At 51.7% G+C, this 22167-nt stretch overlaps 17 protein-coding genes across 17 annotated transcripts; 9 read left to right on the top strand and 8 right to left on the bottom strand.

Annotated features, from left to right (window-relative positions):
* Positions 1-331: 331 nt before the first annotated feature.
* On the top strand, positions 332-630 carry SNOG_07270 (hypothetical protein; the record flags this gene model as incomplete). The annotated part of the gene is made up of 2 exons (XM_001797563.1): positions 332-430; positions 490-630. 2 exons carry the CDS (start codon positions 332-334, stop codon positions 628-630), a joined length of 240 nt encoding a protein of 79 aa, XP_001797615.1.
* Positions 631-855: 225 nt separating this feature from the next.
* SNOG_07269 (hypothetical protein) lies at positions 856-2377 on the top strand (the record flags this gene model as incomplete). Its single annotated transcript, XM_001797561.1, has 3 exons — positions 856-1691; positions 1740-2029; positions 2082-2377. The coding sequence occupies 3 exons, from the start codon at positions 856-858 to the stop codon at positions 2375-2377; spliced, it is 1422 nt and encodes a 473-aa protein (XP_001797613.1).
* On the bottom strand, positions 1333-1608 carry SNOG_20080 (hypothetical protein; the record flags this gene model as incomplete). Its single annotated transcript, XM_001797562.1, has 1 exon — positions 1333-1608. One exon carries the CDS (start codon positions 1606-1608, stop codon positions 1333-1335), a length of 276 nt encoding a protein of 91 aa, XP_001797614.1.
* Positions 2378-2442: 65 nt separating the features above from the next.
* On the bottom strand, positions 2443-4208 carry SNOG_07268 (hypothetical protein; the record flags this gene model as incomplete). Its single annotated transcript, XM_001797560.1, has 4 exons — positions 2443-3226; positions 3619-3776; positions 3829-3890; positions 3953-4208. 4 exons carry the CDS (start codon positions 4206-4208, stop codon positions 2443-2445), a joined length of 1260 nt encoding a protein of 419 aa, XP_001797612.1.
* An 802-nt stretch (positions 4209-5010) lies between these two features.
* On the bottom strand, positions 5011-6301 carry SNOG_07267 (hypothetical protein; the record flags this gene model as incomplete). Its single annotated transcript, XM_001797559.1, has 2 exons — positions 5011-5668; positions 5729-6301. 2 exons carry the CDS (start codon positions 6299-6301, stop codon positions 5138-5140), a joined length of 1104 nt encoding a protein of 367 aa, XP_001797611.1. The 3' UTR covers positions 5011-5137.
* A 1-nt stretch (position 6302) lies between these two features.
* Positions 6303-6647, top strand: SNOG_07266 (hypothetical protein; the record flags this gene model as incomplete). The annotated part of the gene is made up of 2 exons (XM_001797558.1): positions 6303-6436; positions 6497-6647. 2 exons carry the CDS (start codon positions 6303-6305, stop codon positions 6645-6647), a joined length of 285 nt encoding a protein of 94 aa, XP_001797610.1.
* Positions 6648-6815: 168 nt separating this feature from the next.
* Positions 6816-8739, top strand: SNOG_07265 (hypothetical protein; the record flags this gene model as incomplete). Its single annotated transcript, XM_001797557.1, is given in 5 exon segments — positions 6816-6974; positions 7024-7260; positions 7317-7557; positions 7577-7966; positions 8015-8739. The coding sequence occupies 5 exon segments, from the start codon at positions 6816-6818 to the stop codon at positions 8737-8739; spliced, it is 1752 nt and encodes a 583-aa protein (XP_001797609.1).
* A 355-nt stretch (positions 8740-9094) lies between these two features.
* Positions 9095-9861, bottom strand: SNOG_07263 (hypothetical protein; the record flags this gene model as incomplete). Its single annotated transcript, XM_001797556.1, has 2 exons — positions 9095-9160; positions 9181-9861. The coding sequence occupies 2 exons, from the start codon at positions 9859-9861 to the stop codon at positions 9095-9097; spliced, it is 747 nt and encodes a 248-aa protein (XP_001797608.1).
* A 470-nt stretch (positions 9862-10331) lies between these two features.
* SNOG_07262 (hypothetical protein) lies at positions 10332-10607 on the top strand (the record flags this gene model as incomplete). The annotated part of the gene is made up of 2 exons (XM_001797555.1): positions 10332-10452; positions 10501-10607. The coding sequence occupies 2 exons, from the start codon at positions 10332-10334 to the stop codon at positions 10605-10607; spliced, it is 228 nt and encodes a 75-aa protein (XP_001797607.1).
* Positions 10608-11127: 520 nt separating this feature from the next.
* On the bottom strand, positions 11128-12728 carry SNOG_07261 (hypothetical protein; the record flags this gene model as incomplete). The annotated part of the gene is made up of 2 exons (XM_001797554.1): positions 11128-12383; positions 12437-12728. 2 exons carry the CDS (start codon positions 12726-12728, stop codon positions 11128-11130), a joined length of 1548 nt encoding a protein of 515 aa, XP_001797606.1.
* A 1858-nt stretch (positions 12729-14586) lies between these two features.
* On the top strand, positions 14587-14953 carry SNOG_07260 (hypothetical protein; the record flags this gene model as incomplete). Its single annotated transcript, XM_001797553.1, has 2 exons — positions 14587-14770; positions 14904-14953. The coding sequence occupies 2 exons, from the start codon at positions 14587-14589 to the stop codon at positions 14951-14953; spliced, it is 234 nt and encodes a 77-aa protein (XP_001797605.1).
* A 328-nt stretch (positions 14954-15281) lies between these two features.
* Positions 15282-15855, top strand: SNOG_07259 (hypothetical protein; the record flags this gene model as incomplete). The annotated part of the gene is made up of 3 exons (XM_001797552.1): positions 15282-15477; positions 15553-15673; positions 15804-15855. The coding sequence occupies 3 exons, from the start codon at positions 15282-15284 to the stop codon at positions 15853-15855; spliced, it is 369 nt and encodes a 122-aa protein (XP_001797604.1).
* Positions 15856-15858: 3 nt separating this feature from the next.
* SNOG_07258 (hypothetical protein) lies at positions 15859-16521 on the bottom strand. The gene has a single exon (XM_001797551.1). The coding sequence runs from the start codon at positions 16463-16465 to the stop codon at positions 15890-15892; it is 576 nt and encodes a 191-aa protein (XP_001797603.1). The 5' UTR covers positions 16466-16521; the 3' UTR covers positions 15859-15889.
* Positions 16522-16775: 254 nt separating this feature from the next.
* On the bottom strand, positions 16776-17836 carry SNOG_07257 (hypothetical protein; the record flags this gene model as incomplete). The annotated part of the gene is made up of 3 exons (XM_001797550.1): positions 16776-17450; positions 17499-17578; positions 17707-17836. The coding sequence occupies 3 exons, from the start codon at positions 17834-17836 to the stop codon at positions 16776-16778; spliced, it is 885 nt and encodes a 294-aa protein (XP_001797602.1).
* A 1195-nt stretch (positions 17837-19031) lies between these two features.
* On the top strand, positions 19032-19676 carry SNOG_07256 (hypothetical protein; the record flags this gene model as incomplete). Its single annotated transcript, XM_001797549.1, has 1 exon — positions 19032-19676. The coding sequence occupies one exon, from the start codon at positions 19032-19034 to the stop codon at positions 19674-19676; it is 645 nt and encodes a 214-aa protein (XP_001797601.1).
* Positions 19677-20277: 601 nt separating this feature from the next.
* SNOG_07255 (hypothetical protein) lies at positions 20278-20570 on the bottom strand (the record flags this gene model as incomplete). Its single annotated transcript, XM_001797548.1, has 2 exons — positions 20278-20451; positions 20496-20570. 2 exons carry the CDS (start codon positions 20568-20570, stop codon positions 20278-20280), a joined length of 249 nt encoding a protein of 82 aa, XP_001797600.1.
* Positions 20571-20589: 19 nt separating this feature from the next.
* SNOG_07254 (hypothetical protein) lies at positions 20590-21815 on the top strand (the record flags this gene model as incomplete). Its single annotated transcript, XM_001797547.1, has 2 exons — positions 20590-21355; positions 21406-21815. The coding sequence occupies 2 exons, from the start codon at positions 20590-20592 to the stop codon at positions 21813-21815; spliced, it is 1176 nt and encodes a 391-aa protein (XP_001797599.1).
* Between the last annotated feature and the right edge of the window lie 352 nt (positions 21816-22167).

Raw genomic sequence — 22167 nt, 5'->3', positions numbered from 1 at the left:
GTCTGTCTTGTGAAGGAATTGATGAAGGGTGGGAAAGCTGTCTGAGTAGCATCTTGATACATGTTAGTGGTGCCCTCTCTCGATGAATGGTATACTCACAAAGTTGACTGCTTCGGCGCAAAGCTTGCCTCATGAGCGACATACTTCCAATGTCATACGCAGTCGCAATCAGCAGTCAAATTACTGTGCAATACAGTAGAAGATGGCAAGTTTGCAAGCAGGAAGCATTATAGTGCTAGGCCTATTCGGTCGATAGCGCGTCGTTGAGGTTCGGGGAAATCCCACTCTCGGAGAATGCCCACACCACCGACACAGCCGACCTGTCGCAAGGATGGAAGACCATGATGCGCAGATTTCTGCATTTCTGAAACATCGATGTGCAACGTGTCGTAAAGAGTTCAAGAACCTCAATCATCTCCGGCGGCATGAAGTCAGTCGTACGCTGCCCTGGTCGGTCCATCGCGTGAACACCATGCTGACAGCAAGTAGATACGACTGCCTCCTCATTTCGATGCGAATATTGTTCTCGAAGCTTTGCCAGAAAGTGAGTGCTTCACTCGATCTAGTCGCACCTTCGCTGATGATCCAGCGACGCTTTGCGACGTCACTTCAAAACCTGCTCAAAAGTAGAAGACTCAGCCGACGTACCCGCAATTAAACGGGGCAGAAAGAGTCGCGCATGTGAGCGCTGCCAGATCAAGAAGCTTCGATGCGACGGCGCTCAGCCATGCAAGCGGTGCATGTCCGCGGTCGTGGATTGCTCCTCGTACGTTACGACGCTCGATGTGCGAGCTCCACAACTGATCGCTCTCCAGGTCCGTCCACGATGAAGCCAGAACTGCATCTCGAGTTCCCATGACCTTTATGCTCAACTACACTAATCCCGTGCTCGACCTGGTGTCGGACGCCTTTGCCATCTCAGAAGCCCATGCCGAACCACCTCTAAATCCGGCTGCCGTAGTTGAATTGCCTGCTGGTTTCTTGCACGATGATGACTTTATGGCTGATTTGTTCTCCGGGATATTCGCAGATTTTGATGTGAGCCAAAATTTGGACATTGCTCAGGAGACACTTCCAGAGTTTTCAGTGTCTCCCGTCTTAGTCGGGCATCGCGCCGCAGAACTCATCGCCCTCCTCAGAGCTCAACATGAGTCAATGCAAACCAAGTCTGAATCCCCATTTGCCACAAGCAAAGCAATAATGGATCTGGCAAATGTTGTCTTCACAAGCCACAATCTAACGGGGTTCATCGCGGCCTTCTTCCAATTCTTCCATCCGCACACACCCTTTATCCATCGGGCGACATTCAACGTGAATGAAGTGTCTGCCTCTTTATTGCTCGGGGTTGTTCTCGTTGGGTCCATCTTCTGCGCGCCGCAAGACGCCGCTCTGTCTGCTCGATATTTCTTCGGCCTTGCAGAGGGGCATGTGTGTCAGCTCCTGCGACAAGTGGCAGCGCAAGGTGATCATTTCAAGCACGGAGAGGCTGTCGAGGTTATACAGTCTGTCGTCCTCGTCCATGCTCTGCAGGTCAATTCCAATCATGATGGTAATCGACGACGCGTCCGCGTCAACTGCTTTTCGGACATTGTGGCGGCAATGAGGCATCTTGGCTTGTTCAGTTCAGGTCGCAAAGAGGGCCGTGATGAGTGCGGCTGGGAGGATTTCATCAAAGATGAGGTGCAGATCCGGTAAGAGAAACGGCCATTTCTCTTGTCGGCCAAGCTAATGTCCAGTAGATTAGCACACAGGGTATTCACGACCGACTGCATGAATACGCTCTTCTTCAAAAGCCCGCCTCAGATCACCATTGCTGAAATGTGTGGGGCGCTCCCAAGCACCTATGCCTCGTTCGAAACCTCAAATTCCATCGAGTTCTCGCGACTAGACGTTGCGTCGGCCGACCTGGGAGGTCGACACAAAAGTCTCAAGGATTGGCTGAACCTACTGCTCGGCGAGGGTTGGACCGCCATTGATCCGTCTGACTTGAAGCTCGTCGAAATAGAGCATCTGATGAGTATTTTATTCGGTGTGTTGCAGTCATCCGCGCATAGCTTTCGTTCCACGCTAACTCTCAACAGCTTTGCACTCTTTGGTCTTCGTCTCGCGAACGGGGCTTCTGCTACCATCAACCTACCAAGTTCTTCGTCGCGCAACAGAACGGTGGAAAGAGCTTTGGGATCGTGTTCAGTCGAGAGATGCCAATAGGAGATCGTATGTCGGCTTCGCCAAATATGGACTTGAGCTCTGGTGGCTGGCGCGAAAGGTTGTCGAGGTGTCGCGACTTGAGGGTGATCGAGGTGCTTACATGACGAGTGGCCCGTCAGACTCGCTGCAGGAACTGCATGGCTTCATACGCCAGTATTCAGAGAGCTAGCATCAGCATCTCAATAGAAGCTATTTTGTGTCTGGAAAGGGTTGTCCACGGACGATCTGCGCTGTTTAAATGAATGTGAACTTGTCGTATGACTTTGCCGAACTCCAAGCTTTGGAATTATGCATTGCGCCCTCGAAATAAACAGGACATATGAAGCGCCACGCATCTCCATCTTTCGCCTCACTAATAACCATCGGCAAATTGCAGCCACTGAATAGGGCAATCTTATCGCCACTCCGGAGCGACTGACAGCCCATGCCAAGCCTTCCTTGAGGACTTTTGAACATTTTCTTGCGATCGAGCAGTTCCCTCATCATCTTGTGAAAAGGAACCATTGCCGATCTGATCCCGTTTCTGGTTGGCCAGTCGAGGCCGCTACCCAGGAGAATCTTAAGCATGTGGTTGGGGATAGTCTTGACGGCGCTGGCGTCGAGTCCAACGCATTTGATTACTTTGATCCACCAATGGGCCAGGACATCGGTGCCTACGTCGCCCCGTTGGCGTGTCTGATTCCAGGCTTCCTTGGCCAACTTGGAGAAGAATGCGTCCATGTTCACTCCGTGGATCTCTTCGAAAGCGGCGAACCAGGTTTTCAGCACTGCGACCTCTTTCCGCCGTGCAGAGTTTCGCACGTCTTGGTCCGCGGCATGTTCGAGGTCGCGTACTGCTGGGTAAGCATGAGATGAAAAGGTTATTTCGTCAATGATGGTGCCTTTGAGTGTAAGAGATTTGCAATCATCCGAAATGGTGTACCATGCTGGGGTCTTTCCCGCAGCGGATGCTGTGTCCCAGGAAGCTATCTCGGTGATGAAGTTGTTGTTTGACCAGTCAGGAACCCAGGACGGCAGACTGGTAGTCATCGAAGTACCCGTAAGTGAAGATAGCAGCATGAGACTGCGATCATGCTTTATAGCAGCTGCTGCAGCCTCGCGATATACCTGACGCACTGGGCTCAAGTAGTTGGGTCGTGGGAGCTGAATATCCAATATCTCTAGTATTCCTCGAAATGCGAAGATCTTGTCCCTTGGATTGGTCGAACTTTGTGGCCGTGTTGCTATCAGTAGGGCCGAACAACTCGCGAGTGACTTTGTTTCAGCATGGTGTGCAGTATCGTCTCGTGATGGTGCAGATTTGTTGTGAGCTGCTTGTCTCGCATGCACATCCCTATCAAGGGAAAAAAAGTTAGTAACATCCTCAAATTTTGCTGCAAGAAGATATGCATGCGGTCGTATTTTACTCACTTCCACATCTGCTGATGAAGCCGCACCCTGTGAAACTTGCTAAGGACTTGGTTCTTGTTTTGTTTGTAATCGAGAAACTTCATCAGGTCCTGCGCCTCCAGCCAGGTTTTGCCGCACATAATCAGGCATTTTTTGGAAAGTGCAAACTCTTGGACCGTCTGGGAATAGTGAGCATGAAAAGCTTTTCCTCGTCAACTATGCTCGACATACCCAGACACGATGGAACCACGGTTTATCCATAAACGCCTTGATATATTGCTTCTTTTCTTCCACTGTATGATATTCATCTGAGGTCGTGTGAGCATATTGCCTCTTATAATTTCATTGATCATACCTTGTGTAGAGCCGTGCGCGAATTCTTTGATGAATCGTATTGCGCCAGCGTCATCATGCTTGGAATCAAGATCAGCATCACCAAGCCACACAATCGTCCGCGTAGCCATGCTATACACATCGCCCATCATGCCAACCTGAAGACTGCGTTCGTCCATGGATGCCTGGTCTATGCAACATGCATCGATCCAGCAGAAGCGAGGGAGGTTCTTCTTTCGCAGACTGCTAAGAACCCGGTAACAGTTGTTCGTGACCATGAGCACACTCGAACCGATGCGTATGCGTTTTTCCAGCTTCGAGGAGCCCCAAACATAGGACACGGCGTGGTAGCTAGGAGGATCGTCCAATGACACCTCTTGGATTCGACAATGAATTGCCGTAGGTTCTGTTCCCGGAAAAATTTCCAAGAGTCTTATGGACCTAGGCTTGCGCAGAGGTACATATTCATACAATTTGGACTGTATTGGAGTATGATCACTTCGTGGGGGTGTCGAAGCTAGAGGTAGCTGCGGGGCTTCACAAACCGTCGCATCATCATGCGCAGAGCGAGATTTGCGCAGAGAAGCATGTCGAAACCATTTAGGCTGGGTTTGTATATCGCTTCCGAGAAGTGACGGCGCTGAAGGGCGCTGTGAAGCTTCGTCTACCATCTCATTCCGCGCAGAGCGGGAACTCTGCAGGATTACGGTCATTGTCCTCAGTTGTACAGACAGGTAGGCCTCAATAGGAGGAAGGGGTACAAGGAGTTGCAGAAGACAGAGTGAGATGTCAGAAAGCAGTCAAACATGCTAGATCTCACCGGAAAGTGGCTGTGTTGATTTTGGTGGCTCCGCTTACCGACATGCATCTCATGCGGAGGCAGCGAAAATGATCGAATCACATCGAAGGCGCCAAAAGGATTGATGGTCTTTAGCCGGCTAAATTCAATCGATCGGTCGCTGCCGCTTCTTTGATACTTGTCAGTTTTCAGTCAGCCACTCGTCACTTACTTCGACGTATGAACACACTGAGGCACATGAGTCATGGACTGCTGCTTAGCGCAGATGAAGTCCGTACATCTGGGTTGCAGGCGAGTGAGGCCATAGTCTTCTTTGACGTTGGACTTCGATATCCTGATCGATCGTCGTGCGCAGACATTCCCTTTATTTTGACATTGACACTGAACGCCAGGACTCTTTCAAGTTGCTCAATACCAGATACTCCTCGTCCGATGATGCGGAATAACCCCACTCTCATCATCCTTCTCTTTCTCCTTCGCCAAATCATACAAGAAAAAATCAATCAAAATCGCATTAACCTTCGCATCACTCTTGGTTTTCACGATCTCGCGTCTCAACAACTCCACTGCCCAAATACTGCATCCGCGGATCTGCATCTCCCACGGATGTCCGGACTCAATGACCTCCAGGCGACGAATCTTGTTCTCGAGGGGTGGGCAGTACCACATGATGCCGAGAGAGTGCAGCATCTGCGGAATGCGATAGTCGGCAAACATGGTGATTTGGTCAATGTCGTTGAATTCGCCGTAGGACTCGCCGTCAAAGGCGGCCCACAGGTCGGCGACAAAGATTTGCGCGCGCTTGAGAAAGCGCACTTTTTTGCGCTCAAACGTGCCTTCGTCGCGAAAACAGGGAAACTTCTCGGCGAGCAGGTTGACGAGGCCTGCTGCGGAGTTTTTGGAGTCTTCAATAAGTGTCACCACGCTGCTGTCGAATTCCTGGCACGTTAGTTATTAGTTCGGTTGGTTATTTGGAGCGTAGGGAGGCGAGTTGCGTACCTCTTCCAATATACGGCCGGCGTCTCGTAGACATCGGATGCGCTCGTTGAATAGTGGGATCTCTTCGGCGCCATCGATGCCAGAGCTAAAGACTGTCTTCAAGACATCGTCTGTGCATTTTTCCTCGTCGATCCAAAACTCCGGGTCTGTAATAGGAATGTCTTGCTCCAGTGCTCTTTGCAACAGTGCGACTAGGCTCCAATAGCCGGTCCATCTCTTTCCCTTGTACACAATGGCAAATCTTTCGTCCTCGGGCTTCTCACTCCAGAAGCTAAAGTTGAGTAAATCCATGGTGAAGATGAAGTTGACAGTGTTCTCGTCCTTGGCTTTTGGATGCAATTCATGTTCGGACCAGGTAGACGTGCTGTACTCGCGTTTTGACATTTCGTCCAAGATGAGTTGTGCTGCGACTTTGGTGGAGCGCATGTCCAGCGCCACGTCGACGCTGTTGTCGCATATGAATTGTGCATTCTCGAGGACTTTAGTTTCCGGTGGTCCAGTGTCCTTTACGCCAATGCCGAAGCGTGCACGTAGAAGGTCGAGGAGCTCATGGTCGACTTCGTCGTCCGACATGATGGTGTTTGGTGGCTCCCGTTTGAGGAATTCGCGATGGATGACGTACTTCCGGGTCCGAAAGTCTGTCCGCCAGTGGTGCCCCACACTTCACGACACCACGGTCACGGTGCAAGCCGATACGAAGTGGCGTGGGTGAGAGAAGCAGCAATGTTTATTTTAGTACCTCCTCCACACATGTTGATCCACTCGTAGGGCGCTCGGCTACCGAGCCAAGGATGAGGCTCCCGGGACCTGGCCCGGGCGCAACGCAAGTCGCGCAGCTCTGACGTCTCTCTCACTTGTGCGCCTAATTCGCCTTCACCTGCGCAACGCCCCAGACACGGTCGACAACTTCATGTCTTAGTCGCGCCACCTCCCCCTCTTTCGTCAACTCCACCTCCACCCGCTACGCAATGGCACGCGACACGTTTGCGAGCAAGAGCCTCGGCACGCTGCATGGCGCAATAAAAGAGGTAAAGAAGGCGGGATTACAGATCGCGGAGGGTGCTGACCAAGGCAGTCGCGCGTCCTCATGGTGGGCGCTGGCGGCATCGGATGCGAATTGCTGAAGAACCTTGTCCTCACCGGCTTCGGCGAAATCCACATTGTCGACCTGGACACGATCGATCTCAGCAACCTCAACCGACAGTTCCTGTTTCGCAACGAGCATATAAAAAAGTCCAAGGCATTGGTACGGTAATTCGCGGAAGATTCAACGGCACGCGCTCACATAGCGACAGGTTGCAAAGGACTCGGCGCTCAAGTTCAACCCCAACGTCAAGATTGAAGCGTACCACGACAACATCAAGGACTCGCAATTCAACGTCGCGTGGTTCAAGACATTCAACATCGTCTTTAATGCGCTAGACAACCTCGATGCGCGGCGCCATGTGAACAAAATGTGTCTTGCGGCAAATGTTCCGCTCATTGAGAGCGGCACGACTGGCTTCAACGGGCAGGTGCAGGTCATCAAGAAGGTGCGCCACGTGATTGCAAGATACAACTGGCGTCGGAGAGCTGACTGCGACACCAGGGAGAGACGGAATGCTACGACTGCACGCCCAAAATCCCACCCAAGTCCTTCCCCGTCTGTACCATCCGAAGCACGCCCTCGCAACCCATCCACTGCATCGTCTGGGGCAAGTCATATCTGTTCGCGGAAATCTTTGGCGCGTCCGAAGACGAGGCACCCGAGCTGGACCACAGCGAGGACTCGGACAATGCCAAGGAAGTCGCCAACCTACAGAAAGAGGCCCAGGCTTTGAAGCGCATTCGTGAGGCCCTGGGGCTCAGGAGACTTCCCGCGCTTACTCTTCAACAAGGTATTCAAGGAAGACGTTGAGCGGTTACGGAGCATGGAGGGCATGTGGAAGACGAAGCGGGCACCCGAGGCGCTGGACTATGATGCGCTGCTGCAAGAGTCGCTTGGGTGTGATCCGGCAGTCGCGCAAAAAGATCAGGTCACTTGGAGCACGGCTGAGAACTTTGCCGTCTTTGTCGACAGCTTGCGCCGCCTAAGCACTCGTCTTGAAGAGTTGCGCGCCAGAGCCGACGTGGGCGACGCTGCGCCAATACTCACTTTCGACAAGGACGACGAGGATACCCTCGACTTTGTTGCTGCGGCGGCGAACCTGAGGTCACATATATTCGGCATCGAGACGCGGTCAAAGTTTGACATTAAGCGTAGGTACCTTTTCTACTGCCGTGCTGATGGATACTAATAAGTTACAGAAATGGCCGGCAACATCATCCCCGCAATTGCCACCACCAACGCCATGACCGCTGGCCTTTGCGTTCTCCAAGCCTTCAAGGTCATGCGCGGACAGCTCAACAAGGCCAAGTTCTCATTCCTCACCCGAACCACCGAGCGCGTACTTGCCAGCGATAGGCTCCTGCCGCCAAACCCTAATTGTGCGACTTGCGGCGTCGCATACGCTACTCTCGTGGTCGATACCAAGCGCGCCAAACTGAGCAATCTTGTCGAGACACTGACGGCCCAGCTAGGATATGGCGAGGACTTTAGCATCAAGCGCGACGCAGATCTCCTCTACGACGTCGACGAGGATGTGCATCTCGAGAAGAGCTTTGAGGAGCTGAGTCTCAAGGCAGACACCTTCATCACAGTTTTTGATGAGGCAGACGAGGACGCCAAAGTCGATGTGCTCTTCTCCGTCATTGAAAAGGAAGTCGAGGAGGGCGAGACCCCACTCAGTCTGCCCGAACAACTCGTCATTGCGAAGAAGCCCAAGAAGCCTGAGCCGGAGACCAATGGCCATGCCAAGATTGACGCGACTATGCATAACGGTAAGAATGGCACGACGAAGCGCAAGGCGGATGAGGCTGGTCTCAAAGACGAGATGACGAGGAAGAAAGGCAAGGTCGTGGAGGAAGCCGCGACGCAGGCCAACGAGGTCGTTTACATCATCGAGGACGATGGCACGATTGACATCGACTGAACATTTCGCTCGTCGCTTAGGTCCTTAACGACGCCTTAAGCCCCAGAACATACACAGGGATTGCGACGTCGCCTAGCGCTACGCTGCGCACATGTGGAACCTCGGTCAAAAGACTTTGCTTGATCCTCGGGGTGGAACACATGAGCAATGCAGCTCACTTATTTCTGTACATTACCATCAGCACCAGCACGAAACAATGGCGTTTTGGGAGGGAGGGAATATACCTCTTGGCATTGCGCGCTTTCACGCGTCGCAATCATCTCATTTTGGCCTCGGCCAGCCCTCATCCTCATAGCATAGCATGCCCCACGTCCATTAGACAGCAGATAGCCCCCCATCCAATCCCAGCACACAATTATGCGCATATCCATTCTCCGCCAAAAACAGCGCCGCTTTGGCTACTTCCTCGGGCTTCCCAAACCTGCCCAGCGGAATTCTCACCTTCAACGCATCCTCGTCCAGATTCTTGGTCATTTCCGTAGTAATATACCCCGGCACAATAGCATTCACGCGGACCTTGTGACTCGCATATTCCGTCGCGAGCGCGCGCGTAAAGCCCAACACACCCGCCTTACTCGCCGCATATGCCACAGCTCCATACCCGCCTTTCAAGCCTAGCAGCGAACTGACATTGATAATCGAGGACACGCCATCTTCCTCAGACGCAGCGCCATCTTTCCCTTTCTCCATCTTACGAAAATATCCGCCCCGCAACAACACTTTTGTGCCCACCATCATGGCCGTCAAGTTCGTGCTGACGATCTGATCGATCGCCTCGGGGTCCATTGTCTTGAATAGTAGCGCTTGCGACATGCCCGCGCAATTTACTAGAACGTCGATTTTGCTTGTGGAGGCGGATTTGGGGAGCAGCGAGGGCAGTTGCGTGGTCCAGACGGCGGAGATGTCGCCGGCGATGTAGGCATGTGTTGCATGTTCTTGGTCTGGTGGATTGACGGATTGAGGAAGAGGTTCAAGCGTAGATAGGGCGGCTTGAAGGGCGGTTTCGCTGCGCGAGATTAGGGTGCAGCGGTAGACATTTTTGGCGAAGAGTTGCGCGATGGCGAGGCCGATGCCGCGGGAGCCGCCGGTGATGAGGACGTGTCGGGGACGTGTGGTTGCCATTGTGAAGGTTGGTGCTTCCGGTGTCCGCGTTCAACGTGTGAAGGTTGTTCCGAATGCAATGGCTTCAGGACGTAGCAGAAAAGGTCAGAATCGGGTCATCAGGCCTTGTCCAAGCTCTTTACTTTGATATTGCCCCGTGGGCACGTGTAGTCTAGAAAATCTGTCGTATATGTTGTGGTGGTACAACGCCTCTTCATCAGGGATCTGTATTACAGCAAGCCCCAAGACGAGAGATCCCCCGACAAATCTTCTTGAAGAAAAAGGAATGCCGCGCTGATCTGAGAAATGTTTGTAAGGTGCGTTTGTGTTGTCGTGTGAAATTTCAATCGGGAAGTCCACACGAGTCAGCTCAGAATGCCACGCGAGATAACGTGACACCGCGCACCTTCCCCGCCACTCCACTTCCACCTCCGATCACTTCACGCGCATCGTTGCCAGTGACCTCATACCCACCATATTCACCCCTCACAATGGCCGACGAAAAGTCTACCGAGTACGTCACTCTCGTCTCCACGGATGGCTACGAGTTCAAGATCTTGCGCTCCGCAGCGTGCATCGCAGGCACGATCAAGAAGGCGCTGGACCCTTTGTGTATGTATCGTACTTCCTTCACTACTTCATCACTAACTGCTCATATAGCTGGCTTCCGCGAGAACACACAGAATCGCATCGATTTGCCCACGATAAAGTACGAATTCCCCGCGCTGCCCCGCACCGCGCATTCACACACCGATGCGACCATGTAGAGCATTTGTGTTAGACTTGTCAAGGCTGATGTAATATAGTGGCGTCGTACTGGAGAAAGTCTGCGAGTACCTATACTACAATCAGAAGCATGCGGAGAGCAAGGATGTCTCAGATATGGATATCCCACCTGAGCTGTGCTTGGAATTGCTGATTGCGGCGGATTACCTTGACGGTAGGTTTACACGGGCTAGATTGATTAGGATGCTGACAGAAGGCAGTATGATCATGATATGCAATCCCAACAGCCAATACCGATGGAAGTCAAACTTGTCTTATACCCGCCACAACGCCATGACGTTTAAGCATCCACCCCCGGGTGGATATATGTATGTCACGGATACCAAGTATAGCGTCCCTGCAGACGCTTGCCGTATACATCTCCAGGACCTCATTGTAGCACGCGAGAAGCACCGTTTTGAAGAAGATAATCAGGTGAATAGGGCTACTTAAACATGATGCGAAGAAGAATCCTAGTAGGGTATAAAAATCTTAAGCCATCTACTCCCCACTTCCTGCTCTTCATCGCCTCATCCTCGCGCTCCCCTTCGCAGGCCTGATACTTTGGGGGTTGTGGAAGACATCATTTGGATCAACCTCCGCTTTGATCTTCTGTAGTCTGTCCACATTGCCACTCCAGTACAAGCTCGCACTTTGCTCAGCGCCGAGCGCCGGATCCACATATCCCGCGTATGCACCGTCTTGGTCTCCAGGTACCGCGGCCTCGACAATGCTGTTAACTTCGGTCAAGAAGGTCCTGGTTTGATCCTTGACCTTACCAAGGAGATTGATGGCATAGGACTGATGGAAGAAGAGTGTGTCGCGATGCCCATATGCGGTCGCATCTGGCTTGACGTCGTTGACAGCACCGCCGGCGAGATCCCAGATGATGAACCACAAGGCACCGCCCTTGTCCGCCTTGTCGAGGTATTCGAACAGCTTATCGACGCCCTCATCGGGAATCAAGTCGTTCTTGGTATAGGCAAGTGACTTGCTATAAAAGTTCGCTGGGATGCCCCCGACAATTTTCAGGGCAACATCTTCTCCCCAGTGTCCGACCAGGCCCAGCCAATCGTTGAACTCGACGTTCGACTCTTCCTTGGGCGGCAGCCGCGAGCTGATGTTCAGGCTGTCAAACTCTGCTCGGGAGCCAAAAAATGTTCCGGTAGCGATGGCGCCGAACTGTTCGGTGAGGATAAATGTAGAAGCAAACTTTCGCGACAGGTTCGGGTCGGACACGAGGGCTTGCCACTGCTTGAACGCGGTCGCTTTCGACTTTATATCGTTCCCCGTGAAGTTGTATGAGTAAATAACAGCTTCTCCTGGCTCGGGCTGTGTGCGCACCTTGAATTCAGTCACGATGCCGAATCCGGCTGCGGCACCTCTCACGGCGAAGAAGATGTCCGCATTCTGCTGCTCGGATGCGCGGACGACGGAAGAGTTGGAAAGGACGACTTCAACCTCCTCGACGGCGTCGAGGCTGGTTCCCCACATTCTGGATGGAGGACCGAGTCCGCCTATTGTGGCATGCCCACCGATGCCGACCTGTGGACAGGTACCGTGCGCCATTGCGCGGTTTCCGTTGTCGTGAAGGCGTTTGCTAAGGTCTCCGAGAAGCGTGCCACCACCGATGGTTGCTTGCCATGTCGACTGGTCCATAGAGAACTGCTGGAAGTTTTTCAAATCGACGACGATGGTATTATCTACGCCGCCTCCGATAGCTAAAACGACGATTAGCATTGTTTCGAAGGTGGCGAGTAACCCGACATCCTCCAAGACTATCCATGAGGATCCGTTTCTCCCACCACACTGTACTTGGGTATGTACATACCATAGTTTGCATACGAGTGCCCACCACCTCGCGGCTGCACCTTCAAAGCATTGTCGACTGCACATTTTACAATCTTCGAGACCTGGTCTGCCGTCCTTGGGTACGTAACAGCAGCTGGAACACTCGGAACACCAAGGTTGTATGGCTTGACGTGCACGAGTTGATACAAAGGGTCACTTTTGAAAGCGACATCATTTCCCACGGCGCCTTTTAGGCACGTCTGCAACGCAGAGCTGGAAGGAGTGTTACCCATGGCCTCTAGCGTCGCTGGCCAAAAGTTGTCAGCGAACATTCGATATTTTCGGGGTTGTCGAACTTACTGCTCTATCAAAACTGCTCTGTCAAGAAAACTGGATCTACGCAGTGCGGTGTAGTCGTCACGAACATACGGACTCACGCGGATGTGTTTGCTGATTTTATAGCCATGGCCTTGCCAGCTACCTAAATCGATCAAACCTAACGATCATCGCTCGGACCGTTTGGTAAGATTGGCTTATGGTCATGGGTGTAGGACCATGCAAACCGGCAGTCACGTTCGCATAGCATATTCGCTGGAATGCGAAATAGCGAGCATTGCGCATTCTAAGAACTTGGTCCTTTCTTCCATGTTTCGTGCCTATATGAGCAAAAGTGGTGTGTATATTTGTTTCACGCGCGCTGTGGTGGCAGGGACGTACGGGCTGTCATCGGCGGCCGTTAGCGCTGGCGTAGCCCATGTTGGTATGGCGCCAACGGTCGCCCAGGTATCAGTACCGAAATAAGGCTGACAGGAGGTGAATTAGGTTGGTAGACGTGGACAACCGGTACCCGTGCGGTGCCGGCGCGCTGGAAATGCCGGAAGGTTTCGAACCTGGGGAGGCGTATGCTGGAAAACGTCTGGATTCGCTTGTCAAGTAGTACAGCCTCGGTGACGTGGTTATCGATACCATACAGGCAATAAGATCGTTGTCTCGATCTCCAAAACCTTCCATCAAATATGGACAACGTCGACCCCTGTTATCTGCTCATGCTCCCAGCAGAACTGCGCCTACACATCTACAACTGAGGGATCCCTGGATTCTCGTACAGCAGGCTCCTCTATTCTTGCAAGCAAGTGCGAGCTGCGATGGAGCCTGAAATCAAGCAGGGTGTGAAGGAGATGCTCGCGAAGATATCCTAAGAATTAGTAGCGGAATATCACAACAAAATCACATTCAGTCTTAATGCAGTCCCTCATAAGGCTACGTTACCTGCACCCCCGCTCGGTATCTATTAAGACCATCCGCGATCGTGCTGTTTGCGAACACAGTCCCGGATCGTAACACTATATGGATAACATGAATCAGTGTCCTATTCACTGAACTACGCGATGGCAACAAAACAGCCTAGGTCAAGACGCTGGAGTTTTAATGCATGGACTTGATACGTTTTCAGACGCGTACTCCGCAGCGGCGTCATCGGTGGGGACGTTATCCAGCCGCGCTTCGTTATACTCTGAGAGAGGGTGTCTATGAAATTGGCCCCACGAAGGATCGGTTCCGGCGGCATTGCGACTAACCAGCCTCACTACCAACGAGAGTAAAGCGAATGGGACGCCAGAGCCCTGCGAATGGGACAGTCAGACGCAGCGCGGTAGTAGCAGCAATGCAGAGCGATGATGTCATCCTCGGTCGCCTTCCCCCAGACTTCACGGCAATCTTACCACATCGCACATTGTACCACGGCGCAGTTGCGATCGTCGCTCATCACCTGCTGGCGCAGTGTGGCTGCGACGCGACGAATCTATAAGTCCGAGCGACTGCGCCGCTTTTCGTGAACGAGCCGGCCAATCACGTCGAAGCCCGACAAGGGAATGCACAGTCCCCGAGTCGGACTTCGAAGGGCAGTCCTTATATGCAAAACGGCTTGCGCAGCCTATGATGTATTCGCTGGGTGCAAGAGGGAATACTTAAGCTTTTCTTGCGACGCCTTAGTATGTCTTGTTCCTGCACATGTCAACGTTTCATCGCTTCAAGACCTTCTCAAACTATCCACCAAGTCGAACACAACAAGAACAACCAAACTCAAGTTACACGCAACCAAATCCTGCCAACAAGCTTTCTCAACCCCGCTCATCTAGATATACTCCATCTTTCTCTACCAATAAACCACTACTACAAACCATCTCAACCATGGGCAACTGCGGATCAAGGCAAGACTACGAGCCAGGCTACTCTGGTCCACCACCGCCCTCTGGCAACCCACAGTACGACCAGTGGGCTCGCGATCAACATCATCGAGAGCAATACATGCGCGACCAGAAGCGCGCACAGAAGAAGCGAAGCAGAAAGAACGGAGTCATTGCCACGATGGCTGGTGCAGGCTAAGATATTAGACGAGCAGGGGCAGTGGACTGATTTGGGCAGGATGAATGATGCTGCATGATGGGGCTGGAGGATGAAGGGAGGAACTTCGTGTCCTAAAGGAGTGGTGATTACGAAGGACATAGCGCATGACACGATTTACACTAGATGGCATACCCAGGTTGAAGAACGTTAGACATAGACTATCAAATTCCAACTTTCCTTTCCTTCCCCGCTAGTCCCTCGGTCTCCGTTCATCCTCTTGGCGGAGAATGTTCCCCCACCTGCCTTAGTGTTGGCGTCATCCCGACCCCGCACATCACCGCGCACTAAACTTTCGATGGCGGGAGGGCGTGAGCCGAGCCATAAGAAATTCACGGAATCAACAAGCCTCAGATCAACAGCAACCACCTGTCCGCTTCAGTAGTTAGAATGTCGTACAAGGCATATAAGATAGAATTTCAATAGATGAAGTCCGCCTGCACCTGTTTCCTGCTTCTTGATTCTGACATCAACCCACAGCAATGTCTTTTACTCCTTCAACACTCTACTACGCCTCCGCAGCCATAAACCTCCTCACCATCCCCAAACACTTCCTCGTCGGCCAACAGCACGTCTCCAAAGCCATCGACGCAATCCCCTCAACGCCCCAACATGCGCGTGGCAAATCTATAGCCTTCACGACGTGGGAGTATGCAATGGGCGCGCTGTTTGTTACTGGTGTGTGCAGCTCAATGGTCCGAGGCTGGAAGAGTTCGTGACAGTTTAACTTGGTGCTGACGCCCGTGATTCTAGCCACGCTGAACTACAAATGGGGGAAGACCGGTGGGCCAAGGAGCTTCGAGGATAAAGTGGCGCTCTGGGCGATTACGGCGACGGGGACAGTAGTGGGCTGGACGTATTATCAGGTGGGAATGTATGTTGGGCTGGGGTGTTTGTGGGTTGCGCCGTGGTTGAGTGTGGCGGCTTTGGTTTGGTCTTCGCGGTAGAGACGTACTGATGGAATAGAAGTTGAATGTTGATAGTAAAATGTTGACATGATCGAGTGTGCTGAGTAGAAGGATGAAGATGGGAAACATCAAGCCCTCGCACTGTTAGATTGCAGCAAAGTTATGATTCATTGCGATGCCATCTACTTGATGTCCGCACTCTTAACAACTGTCGCAAACACATCTCCAAGCTCCGCCAACGTCACTCTGGTAAGCTCATCTCCCTTCACGCCAGGAATGTCGCGATCGCCAATACCGTCCTCAACAACGATGACATCGTATCCTCTCTGGTCCGCCTGGCGTGCAGTCGTGCTAACACATACATGCGCCATGTATCCAACCAAGACAAGTTTCTTGATGCCCCACTTCTTCAAGGTCTCGTCAAGATTGGTCTCGGCAAAAGATCCTGGGTGGTTCTTCCAGATGAGTTCTTCGCCATCTTTGGCTTTGAGGCTGGGGAACTCTTCGGCTAGGTTGGTTCCAGGAGTGAAAACGGGCGCACCATCGGGGGTCTTGTGGAGGATGTGCACGACTTTGCCCTTAGCAGAGCGGTACTTCTCCAGCAGCGAGGCGATGACTTTCCCGCTGGCTTCTGCGTTGGTGACGGCGAGGGCGCCAGATGAGTATTCGTTTTGCGCATCGATGATGATCAGTGCGGAGTCAGACGTAGAGGCTGTCGATGGCGGTACGCCGAGTAGTTGACGGAAGGAGCTGGCCATGTTGAGTATTGATCTTGTAAAAGTGAATCACACAAGAGGAGAATGAGGTCTTATTGAGAAAATAGACAACTCAAGAACTTTATACCTACCGCGAGAACCGAGGTTGATGTACGAGGGGTCAAAATAGCTTACGATACGTGGAAAGTATGTTTTCTCTCTCGTCCGGTTCCAGTCGTTGACGACTGACGTTCGAAGGGTGGCGAATTAGTGGGCCGAAGCCTCTAACCTGTTCCGGTATCTTTCTCCGCCAAGAAAATATGTGCAGCTCTCCACGACTCTTATTCTTGAATGTCTCAAAAGATGTACTTCATCACATAGGCATGATACCCTTGGAAATGAGTCGATCTTGTATCGCGTTGCACCATTTGGACTGATCAAGGCCCCTCTCTGGCATGCTCTTGAGGCTTTCCGAGACCATGCGTAGAGGAAAAGTCGCGGAAAGAGGTCCGTACAGACTCATTTCTGGTTGTAGGAGATATGGCAACCCTTGACAAATCTGTGTGCAAAGCCCCAAGATCCCAGCTTTCCGATTGTGATCTAGTTCTTGTGTTTCTTTGCTCTGGACTTCGCACATTTGTTCTTCGAATGCATCAAGTTGCAGCAAGCAGACAATTTGGAAGGCCCAGCAATGAGATAGTGAGTTTGCATGAGACACATCAAGGAACTCAAAACAAGTATCCGGTAGCAACTGTGGATCGACCGATGACTTCAGATGAGCAGACGGAACTGGCCAGTAAACTGTATCGTCACGGCTCAGGAAATCGTCTTCCCAGGCTTTTAGCGTATCGAGCGCGGACGCGAATGACTTTCGAATGACCTGTACATCCATGTCCGCCTTGTCTGCCTCTTCGAGAAGCAATGGTATGGTGGAGGCTTGCCCAAGCAGCACTTGCATCGGCGATGGACTTTGCGTTGAAAAGGGTATTGCCCGCCATTCATCTGCAGCTAAGAAAGTTCTTCTGCGCTTCATCAGCGCCTCCAAAACCTGGTCAACGTAAGCAGTGAAGATGTACGGGGCGTGAAAGCTTCTCACTATGAGCGGTCGAAATCCAACAAACAAAAGGTGGGTAATGCCATCGCAAAAGGCCGAAGGACCTCTACTCTGCATCATTCCTGCAACGCCTTGTATGTGGGCTGTCGAGCCCTCGCTGGAAGTCGGCATCATCACCTGATACTGCTGTCAGTGCTCAAACGACATGAATATCCCAGGTTGCATACTTCAGACAATGTCAGGCACATACTTGCTAGGGAAAGAGCAGAGTTAGTGGAATCGTTCTCCCTGCTTATGCGAGCCCGTATCCCTCGAAGCGCACCGCCATACGTGTAGAGATATTGTCGTCGGCTTTCTTCGCTGGTGATCATCATGGACATGACTAAAGAACGCACCGCGGGCAACAAGACTTGTTCAAAGCCTACGCCCGTTTGTTCGACATACAGCAGTGCTTGGACCCAGCCACCGCATATCCTCGATCTAGAAGGGCTAACAGGCGAAAGGAATGGAATCTCATCGCTCGGTATATAGCGTTCCACAATGACTGCCACAGACTCTTCATAGGTTGGCCAGAGCGGTGTAGAGTCATGGAAAAGAAGAGAGGAAGAAGGCTGAACTTGCTCCGTCTTCTTCTGGAAAGTGCATTTCTTCTGACGAGACGAAGGCTTATGCTGAACAATCAACAACTCTTGGGTATAACCGACACAGGAGCGCCCTGTGAGCTTGCATTGGGTACAGCCTGGTTGCTTTCCGTCACACTAAAGAGGCGTCAGAATGGTTTTGCGTCATCAAAGCCCGAACCTTCGAATGCGTACACCAATTTTGTGTTGCCGACAATTCTGGCACACATTAATCTGCTTGCTTCTCATTTGGTTCAATTTGAACTAATTTCAAGCTCACAAATGCAAGATCAACCGGGAAATTGTGGATCCAGGAAGACCTCTTGATGAAGATGAGGGTCGAGATCGTCCGACGGCCGCGCTACCAACAACGGGTGATCTCACAAATAGGTATACCGGTTCGTTAGTTATCCCAGCACGCTGTCAGTGAGGTGATTGCGCAGTCGTTCTCCTCGATCATCGTTCGGTCGAATCGCGCAATGTATATTAAAAGTCCGACAGAGTCTAATGTAGAATCGCCCTGGGAAAGCAATGCCTTTCGAGTACCATAAGCATCGACCGTATCACTCAGCTGAAGTCTAAGAGAACGTTTGAGGCGTCAATGAATCCTAACATATGCGTGACATAGGTTCATGGGATGAGAGGAGGCAGATCGTCTGCCATTCGATGGGTGGAAGACGATGTTGGGCTTTAGAGGTTTGTCGGGCTGACTCGCCTGTGCTTACCTAAGCAGGTTCCCATTCGTAATGACCCTTCCACGCAAGCCGCATCTGCCTGAGACCCACTCAAGAGCAGATACGATGGGGTAGTCTCAAGCCACACAACATATAACTAGGATATACGATGCACTTAGGGCGCATACAAAGCTTCCCGTGGTGTGTCCCGGTACGTATCGCCCATAGCAGGCTCTTAGGTATAACTCGCACTCTCTGCTGCCCACCATTACATCTCCAACATGGCCGTCACCGAAGTTGCACTCTTGCGCATCCTACCTGGAGGTACCGCTGAAGACCCCAAGCTGCGATTTAACCTTGCATACGCAAAGGATGTCATGCAAAGGTACACCAACAACACCTTCTACTACTTCCAACAGATAGAGGATCCATCCTACATCTACATCATCGGAGAGTGGGAGTCTCTTGATCAACACATGAACCACTTCATACCGAGCGCAGGCAATCAAGCCTTGCTGGAGCGCCTCAAGGACCAATTGACTGTCGAATGGTTGCTGCACGCAGACGTGTCGCATGCAGGTCTGCTTCTTCCCAAGACGGAAGCGGAGATGACCAACGCTCGTGAAGGAAAGTTGGCGATGAGTGTGGGACGACTCTTTGTCAAGGACGGCCAGAGGGAGAATTTTCAAAATACTTTCGACGCAAACAGGGCCAAGCTGCAAGACTACGTTACAGAGGGTACGATAGGAGGAGGCTGGCGCGTGGACAAGGAGGACGATAAGGCAGAGTGGTTTTTGATGTGCCCTTGGACCAGCGTGGAGCAGCATCTCGACTTTGCCAAAACCGAGGGTTTCCAGAAATACACGCAGGACAAGGAACATCTGGAAAGTGCCGATGTTAAGCATGCTAAGCTTCTCGACATTTGAGGCTTGACACGACCGCGTGTATTAGCATAGTCCGCAATGCTCAATTAGGATGCTCAAGTATAGTTGTCATTTCGTTTTCACGTAGCAGTCTTGGCAAAAATCACATCAATTCATCATACACACAGAGTGTCTACTTGATTGATCAGATCCTGCTTGTGGAGATGCAAAGGCGCAGAAGTGGGATGGAACATTACTGATAAGCAGCTGGGTGTGCTATGTTCGGACTAGATCCGACACAACCCCTCACAGAGCATGCGATAGCAACATCAACTTGAGGCTAACGGCGGCGACAATACGATCGTTTTTAATTTATAAGACCCTGTCCGATCTTCCTTGCGTCGCACAGGCCTGCATCTCTCCGTCAACGTTTCTACGCACCATGGAAGTACTCCACCTTTTGCAGTCTCTTTATTGTACACCACTCGGGTATGTTTCCCTATTGGCTCTGTTTGGATTCTGTGTCGCTTCAATCTACAAAGTACGCATCGCTTTCATCTCTCTAGATCTTGCTTGCTGAAGATGCCAGCTCCTCACGCGGACTGAGGTTCCTTATATCCGCGGCATACCCGAGATACCTGGCGCACTGCCTGTCACTGGTCACCTAACTCAGCTGGGAGATGACCATGCGACAATCTGCGAAAAGTGGTGGCGTCAATATGGTCACTCCGTCTTTCAGGTCCGGCTTGGGAATACGCGTGCTGTCATCGTCAGCTCCTTTCAAGACTGTAAAAAGATACTCGTCTCGAATCCACAGGGATTGATTGATCGTCCAAAACTATATACCTTTCATGGCGTTATATCATCGACGCAAGGATTCACAATCGGTAGTTCGCCCTGGGATGAAAGCTGCCGTAATAAGAGAAAAGCCGCATCAACCACACTCAGCAAGGGCATGTTGAAGAATTACTACGAAATGTTTGACCTCGAATCATACTGCATCGTGCGCGACTTGCAGCGAGACAGCAAAGGCAGCGCCTTGGAAGTCAGTATCCGGCCGTACATTCAGCGTTATGCACTCAACACTACGCTCACTTTGTGCTACGGTATCCGCATGGATGCGGTTTATGATGACTTGCTTCGCGAGATTCTACACGTCGGCTCGGCCATTTCACTGCTACGATCCGCCTCTGAGAACTATCAAGACTACATTCCCATCCTGCGCTACCTACCTAACAATGAGAAGAACCGGCGATCGAAAGAACTCAGAGAAAGAAGAGACAAGTATCTGAACGAGCTACTGGACAAGGTGCGCAACATGATCGACAAAGGCACCGAGAAGCCATGCATCAGCGCCGCCATCCTCAAAGACGAAGAGACACGACTTACTGGCGTCGAAGTGAGCTCCATCTGTCTTTCACTAGTGTCAGGCGGTTTCGAAACGATTCCAGGCACTCTTGTGTCTTGCATTGGCTCATTGTCGACTCCAGAGGGTCAAAAATACCAAGAGACTGCATATCAGGAAATTTCAAAGGTCTATCCGGACCTTGAAGATGCTTGGTCCAGGGAATTTGAAAAGGAGAATGTGCCGTACCTGAATGCCATCGTAAAAGAAGCAGGTCGATACTATACCGTGAGCAACATGAGTCTTCCGCGCAAGACGATGAGTGATGTTAGATGGGGCGAGGCTATTATACCAAAGGGTACAATGGTCTTGATCAATGCGCAGGCAGGAAATCATGGTAAGCTACGAGGGGTCGTCCTTAGTGTATGTGGCGACTGACAACAGCAGACGTCGACTATTGGGGTCCCGACGCAGGCACATTCAACCCCGAACGCTGGCTTGAGCCTCCACACCCTTCCAGCATCCCGTCTATCTTCACCGAAAAGCCTACCTCGAGCACATCCCACCTCTCATTCGGAGCTGGATCACGCTCGTGTCCTGGTGCAGCCATTGCCAGCAAGCTCATCAGCGCCGCGCTCTTCCGCATACTGTCGCTCTACAAGATCGAAGCAAGTAGTACTGAACCGCCAAATACAGACTACGTGGAATATAATGCCATCAAGAGTGCGCTAGTGGCAATACCCAGAGACTTCAAGATCAAGCTTACACCAAGAGATGAGACGGGTGATCTTGCAAGAGAAGTATTGAGAATGGGTGAGGAGAGAACGAAGAACTTTTACAAAGAAAAAGCAGCGTAGAATTTGATGTCTTGGACCACGACCTGTTGTTGCACTCAACACTTTGCTGCATCACGTGCCCTTGTTCCTACCTTCCCTTCTCACTCTCACCGACTCCAAAGACGCAACACTTGTTCTAATCTTCTTCACCCGTGCTACATCTCGCAACCCAAACATCATCGCTTATCGAGGAGTCTGACAAAGATGCGCATCTGCTCGTATTTACTTGCCACGAGTGCTTGTATCCAGTCTGCCACCAGTGTGGCATCCCCTCCCGAGTTAGCTGGGCTCGACTTCGATATCACGCGATTCCCCGAAGATGCCAAATGGAATTCGTACATTGCCAAGGGCCAGCACCTGAGCAGCATGTGGC

This window comes from Parastagonospora nodorum, assembly GCF_000146915.1.
Source record: "Parastagonospora nodorum SN15 chromosome Unknown scaffold_10, whole genome shotgun sequence".
In the NCBI taxonomy this organism is placed as follows: Eukaryota; Fungi; Ascomycota; class Dothideomycetes; order Pleosporales; family Phaeosphaeriaceae; genus Parastagonospora; species Parastagonospora nodorum.
This window is presented reverse-complemented; position numbering and strand designations above follow the sequence as displayed.